The sequence below is a fragment of the Leuresthes tenuis genome, unplaced genomic scaffold (assembly GCF_036924035.1).
Source record: "Leuresthes tenuis unplaced genomic scaffold, fLeuTen1.0.hap1 SCAF_6, whole genome shotgun sequence".
Lineage (NCBI taxonomy): Eukaryota > Metazoa > Chordata > Actinopteri > Atheriniformes > Atherinopsidae > Leuresthes > Leuresthes tenuis.
The window spans coordinates 15,967,332-15,978,911 of record NW_027325360.1 but is presented as its reverse complement, the minus strand read 5'-3'; the positions used below and the strand labels follow the sequence as shown (position 1 = coordinate 15,978,911).

General features: G+C 37.8%; 1 protein-coding gene across 1 annotated transcript; it reads right to left on the bottom strand.

Moving 5' to 3' along the window:
* Window positions 1-3,097: 3,097 nt before the first annotated feature.
* On the bottom strand, window positions 3,098-11,202 carry LOC140309137 (melanopsin-A-like). The gene is made up of 9 exons (XM_072386965.1): window positions 11,036-11,202; window positions 8,334-8,467; window positions 8,008-8,211; window positions 7,505-7,676; window positions 7,169-7,330; window positions 5,626-5,733; window positions 5,299-5,470; window positions 3,613-3,759; window positions 3,098-3,505 (listed from the first exon to the last, which is right to left on the bottom strand). The coding sequence occupies exons 1-9, from the start codon at window positions 11,200-11,202 to the stop codon at window positions 3,098-3,100; spliced, it is 1,674 nt and encodes a 557-aa protein (XP_072243066.1).
* Between the last annotated feature and the right edge of the window lie 378 nt (window positions 11,203-11,580).

Here is an 11,580-nt window from a genome sequence, read left to right as displayed (position 1 = left end):
CGAGTCCAACAGCATGTGCACGAACATGCATGCTTGTCTGAAGCTTCTAGCCTTCCTCCACTGATTGACAAACTTTTCTGAATAAAAAATAGACTGTTTTGTTAGAGACAGAGAAATGTATGTGATTTATGAAAGGCTGCATCTTCAGTTTCATGGTTGGTTTTGTATGTATTAGTTTTGGTGTTGCCTCTGCTGCAACATTAGTTTTCTAATATGATAAATTTGGGTATCATTAATGTGCTATTTTCATAAATATGCAAGAAGTCAAAACCATGTTGACATATCAACTTGAATTTTGAGACTTGTTTGGTTCACTATATGCATTTACAAAAATGCATTATAGTTGGACTTTTTGGGATGCTACAAATATGAAATGCGGTGTATCTCACAGTCGACTAAATAAATTCAGGTAAAAGTCAATGCATTCCAGGGTGATGACACAGTCAATCCATGAAATCTAGTTGATTGAAGTGTGTGTGGCCATTTTCTCTTATTTTCCAACAGTAAAACAATACCGTGGGCATTTCCTTCAACTGCGTACTGAGGTCACTGGATGCTTTGACTTGGAGCCCAGATCATTATTGTTTTTGACAATATTACATTGTAAAGCTCTACTCAGCATTGTTTGCCATTACAAGAGTATACAAGTCAATGAGCACATGATCAACCTTCTGCACAAAAATAACTGAGTAAAACAGAGTTCTAAATAGGCTAACTAGACTTGAATACATGATTCAATAAAGAAACCCCAGTTAAGAAGAAGTACCATGAACTCATACAACCCTTTAGTTGGCCACATGTGTTGACAGTAACATAATTGAGATATTATTGTAATAGCACAAAGAAAAGAAAGCAGTACATAAAGCAGCAGTTTGGCATTTAAAACACATTACACAATCCATCCACAACATGTTCGAGAGATGTAATTATATGAAGGTACTGCAAATAGAACAGTTATATTGCTAATAATCAAATGTTCACTTTGCAGCAGTATAAGGAACAAACAATGCTCTGGAGTGATGTAGAGATGATGCTCACAGGGTTGAAAAAAAAAAGCCGACTTTTTTCAATCTGCACAATCACATGCATATATTAACATAGAGTAAATGTGGTGTTTGCATTGATGATGGCAAAAGCAGTATGGGAAAACATACATGATTTAGTTAAATGGGCAAATCATTTGGAAGTATTTCTTCAAATTATTAGAGTTTAACACAATTATTGTATATCAACAAGAAAAGAAAAATTAAATACCACATTCTTAAACACCCCTATACCAGGGGCAAGAGGGGAACGTCCGGTTTGGTGTGGCTCTGTTGAAGTCTCACAAGTATTAGCTGTATAGATGGATTACACAGAGTTTGCAATTGCAGAAAATGCTCAATTCATTTTGGAAAGGTCAGTTTCGAGCAGGAACTTAAATTTGGTGTGTATGAAGTATGCCAGGAGCTTTTTTCCCTTTCTCTTGTTATCAGTGTGTTTCTTAAATCCCTGAATTAGCTGCAGCAACTGGCGTTCACTAATGATTGATATTTGCAGCGACTTCAGCTTCACAGTTTAAGGATTTGGAATCATCACACTCTCCCTCGTATCTTCAGTCCTGGTTTTTAATTGAACTTGGAAAACTTTGTATCCACTTTGGCATGTGTTAACAATGACCTAGACAGCCAGGTTAATACTTTTGTGTGTTTCGCTTCACAGTAATTCAAAAAAGAAAAGAAAAAAAGAAAGAAAGCATTCAAATAGCTTGTTTTGCATTGCAATATTTTTTAACTATGGGACATCTGAAGTCATACTTACCATACAGCAAGGTTTATTTTGCATGATAATGACCTTTTTCCCCACTCATATAGTTGTTACTAGATGTAGATGTTGAAAAAGAAGATGCATTACATTAGCATTTAGTGTATAGTTCAGTGTTTTGTATGATCCTTCAGTATTGCTATCTTATCTGGTGATACAGCTGATCTGGACGCTATGAGGACCTAAGAAAATAGAACATTGTACCACTGGGTTTATACTGCATCTGTTCTTACACTGATGAAAAAAATCAAAAGTTTGTCCTCGACCTGGCCCCATCTGTGCTTCTTTCATGGTGTTTATAGTTTTAAACTCAATTATGCACAAACATCACATGGCAAAAATGCAAAAAAAAGTCTTCATAACACCATAACACTCTTTTGATTCACTTCACATTAGTCCTTTACTGTTGGTCTAAGGGAACAGTAGAGCATCTATTACAAAGTACAGTGTCTGAACAACAAGCAACACAAGTCGCCAAAGAGAAAATTCCATTGTTTTCAAAAACCACATAACCTCACATCTGTCTTTGACCAGAAGAAAAAACCCTCACTTTTTCATTACACTGCTGCCTTGCTGCCAATGAAAAGTTGGACAGGTCCGTACTGCCTAAAGGAACAAGCATCACGAAACAAGAAATGAATATATGCACTTAAAGCACATCCTCACATCCTAATGTTATTGCTTTACCGGCCTTCAATTTCTTTGTGATACAAGGGCTCAAAATGGACAAAAATCCTGCTTTTTGAGTGATTTGTCCTCCCTCTCTTGATGTGATGGCATTCTGTCCATTGTAGCCTATAACATCCTTATAAACATTTTCCAGTTTTAAGAAAAATAGCAGACACAAACCATTGTGGTCTAATTGCAGACGCAAATGTCCTTTCTTCATTTCCTGCCAGAGAATCCACAATATTGGTTAAATTCATGGACTTCGTGAACTTTTCGATTAAAAAAAAGACTTTGAAATATGGCCTGTTTAGCCCCAAGCTCATGAAAATATATTGTAGCAGCTGTAATTTTTGAGTGATCTCACAAAAGCATGCAGCAATCAATGATATCCCTTTAGGTTCCCGTTTCCCTGCCTGATCCGACAAATACTGCACACTTCATGCCAGATTCTGGTTATATTGTTTCATTTGCCATGGCAGCTATTTTTCTGCACTTCAGTGTCAAAAAAAAAGAGGCATAACTTTGATTTTCAGGATGGGTCAGCGAGCTGTAAAAAGATCGGCAGATGTCCTCTTTCTCTGTTTTGTAGTCCAAAAAAGAATTATACAATTATGCTTCCAGTTTGTCAAGAGAGTAGTTTCACTGCCTCAAAGACTTCTGATGAGAAGTTTAAACTAACAAAAACACTGTTCTCCATTGCTTCGATGCTGTCTTCTAAGCAGGGACTGTCATGATTGATGAGGCTGCTTTCAGAGGTGGGGCTGATGACAATTATCCGTGGAACACTCTGAGGCGACCTGGGGTCAGTGGAATGCATTTTTCCAAAATTCAGGGAATCAAAAGAGTTGCTCTTGTGGCTGTTAAGCCTTTTGCTGAAGCTGCTTTTCTCATCACGTGCATCTGAAATTTCGTTGGTCAGACTCTCGCTGCGCTTCCTGGTAAGGACTAATAGAGGGACAGTGGCGATGGATAGAGAGCTGGAAACCAAATCGTGTTCGCGTGAGGTCATTGGATCACTCATGGTGGATGGCTGCTGGCAATGTTAACAGACACACAGAGAAACATTTATAATGACAAAAAAATTATCCAAATGTTTCCTGATTTAGCACCTGTGACACCTGCTGAACTGTGTTTTCTCACCTTGTCTGGTCTATGAGTATTAAGTGTCCTCTGCTCAAATGGTCTTTTATAAGACCTGTATCTGTTAGACTGGCTGTATGATGACATGCATCTCAAGGAATCACCAGAATTCCTACCCAGGGCCTCCATCTCCACATCCTTAAATATCTGTGTGAGAGAAAATGAAATAATGAAAATTCAAGTTCAAGCATAAGCTGCCTGCCTTATAAGGCAAAGGAAATTCTTGAGTACTCTTTATCTGTAACGAGATACCAAATAAAAACTAGTCATTATTTCTTTATGTTTGCTATAAATCTAGTAAAGCCCATTAACCTGTGAAGAAAGATCACATACATTTTATTTTGCATGATTAATCAACTAAGTGGATAGATTTAATCTTTTTGCTTGTTTGCCTTTCAGATAAAATCTTAACAGGAAATACAACCCCAGCCCCAAAAAGTTGGACTCCTGTGTAAAATGTAATTTAGAACAAGCTCAGGAACACTTCCTGAAATTATCGCCTGCAAACACACTTCACCATGCCATCCACAAATGCAGGTTAAAGCTGTATCATGTAAAAAAGAAGCCCTATGTGGACGTAATCAAGAGACTCCACCGTAGTCTCTGGACCAAAGCTCATGTAAAATTAACTGAGGCAAAGCGGAAATCTATTCTGTGCTCGGACAAATCAAGATTTTAAATAATATTTGGAAATTATGGACATTGTGTCTTCTGGACTAAAGGTTCCTGCCCCACTTTTTAACAGCGCTTACTTCAAAAGACTGCATCTCTGATAGTGTTTGGGTTAATTAGTGTCTATGGAATTGGTAACTTGCACATCTGTAAAGGCATCAGTGCAAAAGGGCATACACAGGCTTTATAGTAACATATGCTTCAATCCAAATCATACTTTTTTTTTGCAAGAAAGTTCTAGACTGTATGCTGAAAACTTTTGGTGCATCATGAAATGCAAATATAGAATCTACAATTCTATATTGTCAGACTGAAATAGTACTCGCCGGACACAAACGCTAGCATTCTTCAAAGGGTTTTATTCTTAAGGCAAAGACTTGAGACATAACACAACAAGACTACACAAGGAAGCTGGATGAACACTGGGTATAAGAAGAGGGATGACAGGTGCAACGCATGAGGGTAATGATGAGGACACAGGTGCAGACAATGATGATGGGAACAGAGGAATCCTGGGAATTGTAGTGTCAGAACCGGTGATCAGTAGGCTGGCGACGCTGAACGTGGAAGTGGAGGAGGAGCAGGTATGGCATATATCAGGCATGAATGGGACAATATTCCTCTCCCAGATGTCCCAGACTTTTGTTAAAAGAATAGAGGAATGCTTTACATTGGTAAAAATGGCCCTGTTCCGGCTTTATTTGAGAGGTATTGTTGCCATCAAGTTGAGCTAATGTTTTTTACATTGAATATTTAAAAGTCTCACTTTCAACATTTGCTATGTGTTAGTGTTGTGTTGTGAAAAAAAAATAGTTTATGATTTTTGCAAATATTGTATTCTGTTTTTTACACTTGACTCCAACATCCTAATTTCTTTTGGATGGTGGGTTGTGGCTCCAAAAACATTCAGAATGAAAAAGACACATAGAGAAATCTCAAGATTCCTACAAACCATTGTTTGTAGGCAAAACAAGACACTTTAACAGCAAATTCAGAATCTGTTGAACTTCATACCGTATTTGTGCGGCTGGGGAAGGCATTAATAAAGTTAGTCCTTGAAGCTGTGGACTGTCTACTGACAATGGAGTCCCTGAAAGAGGACTCACTGATTGAGTAGGAGAAGCACTCTTTTCGAGGGGTCGGAGACAGAAACCGAAGGCAGGGAAACTTCTCTGCCAGAGTCATCCTGTACAGAACAAGAACAGAACAATAGAGCAACTCAGCCTCAATGTATTCATTTGTTTATTTTGCTTTAAATTTTCTTAATGATTTCTTTAAAACTTTTTTCAATGGAGAAGGGGAGGAAAAAGCTAAACAAAAACACAATTACTAATCAGTTACCTGTATTTGTTATGGATGATAGCGTAGATAATAGGATTGTAGATAGTGGAGGCTTTTGCTATGACGGCAGGTACAGCCTTGGAGTATGGTGACAAGATGTTGGCATAGCTGAGTGGGACAAAAAAAAAACATAATGCTTCTTCATTGTATTCCCAAGAATTTCTATTCATCTAGCCTTTTGTAGTTTGCTTCTATGACACACACAACATACCCACAACTACTCAAGTACACTTTTTTTTTTCCTTTCCTGTATATGTGTGTTTTGTAATATAATGAAGGGACATATTTAGTCAGGGATTAGCATGTGCCAGCTGCTCGAGAGGGTTGTTTAAGTCCATCTGATTGCGTTTGCTCATGTGTGTCCATGTGTGCGGAAGACTACCTTCTCCTGACAATGAGCAGGGGAAAGATGCGATTTCAATATTACATAACTACATACTAACCTAGAGTATGGCCAGGAGAGACAAGTGTCTTAGTGAATGCTGTGATAAGACAGAGGACAAATGAGTAACTTCACCCTCTATTATATGTCTCTAATCCACTGGCCTCCCCCTGACACAATATTATATAACGCCCCATTCAACACCCTTTTGTAGAGATTTTTATCCAAATATGCTTCAATGCAGCCACATACAATGAAGAAAACAACTCAAAGTATAGTTTGTGTGATGGTTTTAGTGTGTGACTACCAATACTACACTGAGGAAATGCGAGAGGTTGGCACTACAAACAAAAGGATGGTGTTAAGATTTTTCCTTGAATCTTATTTGTTTTTGTATTTTTTTTTGTATTTGTATTTGGCTACACGTTCGAAAGACAGTAGTGGTGGCTGTCTAGCAGGTCTTTATTCTAAAGAAGTCAGACAGTACTTGTGACATATGCTTTCACACACACATGCAGTAACTGTGAGGTCAGGTGTGTTTTGCACCTCTTCTCATTTTGCTTTTAGGGTAAGACTTTCTTTTACCTTATAGGCACTGTCCGAAACATATGATGCGACCGCCAGCGAGCTAAAAAAACTTAAACTGCCTTAGTAATGTATAATTGTACCAAATACACACCCACCAGATCCCCTCACTTTATATGGATCAGCAATTTGGTTTCCTCTTGGAAAAACATTTGTTGAGAATACAGAGAAGGATGACATTTTTTCAAGTTTCTATATGTCTAATGAGGGTTTTATGTACTACAGCCTTTATGCAGCCTGAGCACAACCTGGATCAACATAACTACCCAAGGAAGTTTCTTCTTTTCCTTTTCTTATGCGCACAACTGGACGAGCATCCTGGCTACCACATGAATGCAACTTGAGCCATATATCCCAAAGCAGATGTTTCTTATTTACAATTTCCATTGAACCATCATCGAGTTGAGTAGAATCTCTTAAGATCTTGTGATCCATTTCCCAACAATGAATATTGATTCAGATTTTTACCCTAATTCATCAACCATTTGTATGTATCTTATTCATAACTATCAATGCTAAAAAGAAGAAAAAAAAAGAACTCAAAGAAATTACATTAAATACATAAAAAATTCTCACCCGGCCCAGGAAATCAGTGTGACACAGGCATATGGTGACCAAGAGAGGACGAAGACTACAATAACAACAAAGGCGATCTTTGCTAGTTTCCATTCATTCTTGATGGACTTCTGTTGGATAAGAGTGGATTTTCTAACCTGAGTCCCCAGACGTTCGACTTCCCTGAAGTTGAAGTAGAATAGAGGGAGCAGTTAGAAAGACATTATTCATGTGATACTAAACAACATTTTTTTTATACAAAGTCACATACTGTATCTAAGGTGCCTCCACTTCACATCATAATTACCAGATTGGAAAATCTTTCAGACATAGAACTTAAAGTAAGATTCATTATACCTGCTAGTCTTCCTTATAGACAGGAACATCCGAAGATAGCAGTAAAAGATAATCCCCAGTGGAATAAAGAATACAAAACAACACAGCATCATTGTGTAGCTTCTATTGGCTGTTGTGTATGTAACATAATCCCATGTGCAAGATGTCATCAGACCTTCGGGGATATAGGAGCCTAGAGGGATAAAAGAACATCAAATAAATTAAGGTTTAAGTCACAGATGGCAACATTTCAGACCAAATATTGGTGGCAATTAAAGTAGTTACACATAGGATAAGCTTCTGTTAATATATGTTGATTGTGTTGCTGCAGAAATATGAATTGATATACAGTTGATAAATGCCTTGACAAGATTTTCTATAGCTGTAAATCCTTGTGTATATAAATGTGTCTGTTTTCATTTGACTTTCACAGGTTCATGTACAGTGTTACAAGTAAATAGCTTTGATTCCATGTCCTGTGAAGGAGGAGGATAATAAAAGACCCCCAGCTTGGGGAAACTCACTCCAGCCAACCAGAGGAGCCAGACTCCAAGCAAAAGAATAAAGCCAGACCAGAAGGATGGCAATAGTGGTTCTTCGTTTGGAGCTCCAGTGTATAGTCTGCAGTGGCTTGGTGATAACCAGATAGCGTTCAATCGAGATGGCCAGCAGGTTTATCATGGAGGAAATACCAAACAGGGCACCACAGAATGCATACATCTTACAACCTACGGTACAGGCACACACAAACATACAACCTGCTCAGCAACAGAAAGAACTGTTATACTACGTATTAACAGTCCAAAAGTGAGCACTGTTTATTGTCTGGGAAAGCAAACATGAGAATTACCCATCTCTCCAAACACCCACTCCTTGTAGAGGCTATTGATGAAGAAGATTGGAGACTGTGTAAAAGCCATGAGGAAGTCACTAACCGCCAAGTTCACAATGAAGTAGTTGGCTAGGTTCCGTAGCTTCTTGTTGCTACACACACAACACAAAAAGTTACAGACGTATGACCTTGAATAGAAACACATTGTACAGCACAGTTGCAATGATAGTGTAAAGTTAATCAATGTCTTACAGATGAGAAAACACAAATAAGCATTCATGAAGGCCCATCCTCTGTTGCTGGTTTGAGATCGGGAACTAATTAAAGTCTTATGATTTTACCTCTCTGGGTAACGTATGATGTTATCAGGCTTTCAGAGTGAACGACGGATAAGGAAAATGTGAGTCAAAACATACCATGCTGAGTTCAAGGCATTGTTTGAATGGAGATACATTTTTTTTAGTAGTAGTATTTTAATAGTTTAACTAAAATCAGGTGTTCTCCAGTGGTTCTGGCATATTTTGTGGCTTTGACAAGTGCTTCACCTCTTTTGGCATATGTGACTTCTATTTTCTTCTTTGTACCTCTAAAAGAATATGTCTGCACACCCATTGCCAAAAAATTTACTTTGATGTCTTGCAACAAAACTCTAACTTCAGGGCTAACAATTATAGAATAAGTTGTATTCATATAGCATTATAAATGTAGCATTTTTTTAAACATCTGGTTTCACTAAAAGCTACCAAATATGATTGTATAGAGGAGAACAAAAATGTACAATTTTTACTATTGTACTATAGTAAATTAGAACAAGCTCGTAAAAGGCCTGCTCTATATCCAGAGTTTGTTCTAATTTTTTATTGGTCCAAATATTATGCTCAAGAAAATATCCCCAATATACCCTAAAGCAACAAGCATCTCCTCTCCTCTCTTGGTTACTTTGGTGATGTGTCATGTCCGTGTCAGGCAGACACGATGGCTGATGGAGACTCTACCAGTTTATTTATATGACAATAGAACGTTTTTACTGTCATTTTCCATGAAAACTTGGGCTGCCCAAACCACGATCTTCTCCTTAATCTTACAAAGGAGTTAGTTGCCAAAAAGTAAAAGCAACTGAAACTAAACTTCCTGACAAAAACTGGAGAAAAAAAGATAAATCAGGAAGATAATTGTCTTTTGAAAAGTGCGTCGCACCACCATCTAAGCCTACACTTACATGTAAAAGACTTTTATTGGTCTTTGATGAACAGGGAGATTACTTCACTAATTAATCTTTTCAGAGTTACTCAGTGTCTTCTTGATTAAATGGCAGCCATTAAATGGCAGCCAGTATTTAACCCTAACCCTGACCACTCACCGTGACAGGAGTTTAATTTTACTGGGAGCTCAGTGTTAATGAACTCTTAAGTAGGTCATGATCGTTTTAGATATTTTTTTGAGACCGAGTTGATTTTGTTTGAATTCATCACTTATGTATATCGGGCTGTTTAAGTTTTAGCATTAATAGTATGTAACATATTTCAGTTGGTAAACTCTGTGTAAACTCTGTCTTACAAGCTTGACTGAGCAACACGCTGCCCTCTGCCCCTACAGCTCTTTACTGATTATTACTGTTTCTGTGAATCCTGAATTAAAGCTAGTTGCTCCCCAAGCCAGAGTGTACACCAAACAATCAGGTTTGCTGAGTGAATACGTATTTCTCTGCTTTTGGAGATGTTTTGATATATCACAGCTGTGGTCTTTGCTTCTGTACAAAACTAGAGCATTCCCCTTTTTAAGAAAATGATTCTTACCATTGACATCTTTTCAATTTTCTCAGAACCCATGACATTATGAGGATTTCTGATTCAGCGAACTCAAATTATCAGCAATGCAATGATGGAGACTCCATCAAATCCCTCTGCAGTGATGGACAGATGGAATATAAGAGCTTCTGACAATCCCCAGAACACACACATCACACATACACTCTGACCCAGTTTCTGAGGAACATTCAATGTTAGCAGAGAGATAAGAGGTCACAGTTTCTCGATATTACATGACAAATGACACATGAACTCTCTCCAGAATTTCCAAAACATGGTTTGCATTGAAGAAAAACTCGAGAAACACTGAATCACGTGTGGCGTATTACTAAAATGAATTATTTAGGTTTCACGGTGTATTGGATTTATATACCGAAATGCACATTTTCTTTATGCTAACAACATTATTGTCATATCATTTTACACTATTGTACTGCAGACAGGGAGGGTTTGTTATTATTCAACAGGGAGTCTGCTACTTTTTATTGTGTAGTTCATGTAGCCGTGTAGCTACAGATACCTTTTACCCGAAATGCTAAAATACGAAAGCTTTTTTGCAGATAATTAAGTATTAAAAAACCTGACAAATTCTGATGGGGTTTCTGAAAATGTCCTAAATCAAAAGAAAAAGGTATTAATAAAGATCAGAAGCCATAAAAAGAACATTCACACACACAATATGTTGGCGCAGGTATATTTATCTCTCAGATGTTTATAGTGCCTCAGACATGATATCATTCAGCAGATTGTAACATTTCAACAAGCCTCAGTTTAAATGTGTGATCTGTCAGAAAAGTGTGAAGTGTCACGGTTACAAAAGTTTTGAATGATCAAAGTAAACACCCTACAAAGAGCAAACACACACACACAAATTATTTTAAAACTAAAAAAAGAAAAGTCAATGTGACTCACCTGTAGAAGGCAAACATAACCAGGGCATTGCCAGTGATGCCTAGTGCCCCAATTACAAAGACAAATAAAGCAACAATGTAGTGCGCATGGTCTGGCACATCCACCTTGCTGAACAAGCTGCTCTGGGTTTGTGTTTTCTCTGGCTCCATGCTCTCAGTGGACCACATGATTCAAACACCTCTGCAGGACTTCCAACCTGGCACGATGTAATAGTTCTACCACTCTGTAATCCACCTCTTTTTGCCAGTGTCCAGCCTCCATAGATGCAGCATTTGAACAAAAGACACAGTGGAGATACAGTGTCAAGATATCCAGGTCTGGTTTGAAGTTTCACTGTATGGATTGTGTCAATGTAACCCTTGTCCCTCTAATACTAATCCATCCCTGCAAAACAACGCATTAAATATGTGGAACCAGGCGAGATTTACTTTTGAAAATGTGTAATGTCAAATCTAAGTCCACATGTTTGCCTCTGGAGAAGAAGCTGTAAAAATGAAAGCTGATGAGTGGAAAATTATACAGCTTGATAACTCAGTGTCCAGTGT

Coding starts and splice junctions, on each gene's coding strand:
- LOC140309137 (XM_072386965.1), bottom strand. CDS start 11,202: ATGTGGTCCACTGAGAGCATGGAGCCAGAGAAAACACAAACCCAGAGC. Junction 7,677..8,007: donor GGCTCCTCTGGTTGGCTGGA/GTGAGTTTCCCC, acceptor TTATCCCTCTAG/GCTCCTATATCCCCGAAGGT. Junction 5,734..7,168: donor ACACTGATTTCCTGGGCCGG/GTGAGAATTTTT, acceptor TGTCCCACTCAG/CTATGCCAACATCTTGTCAC.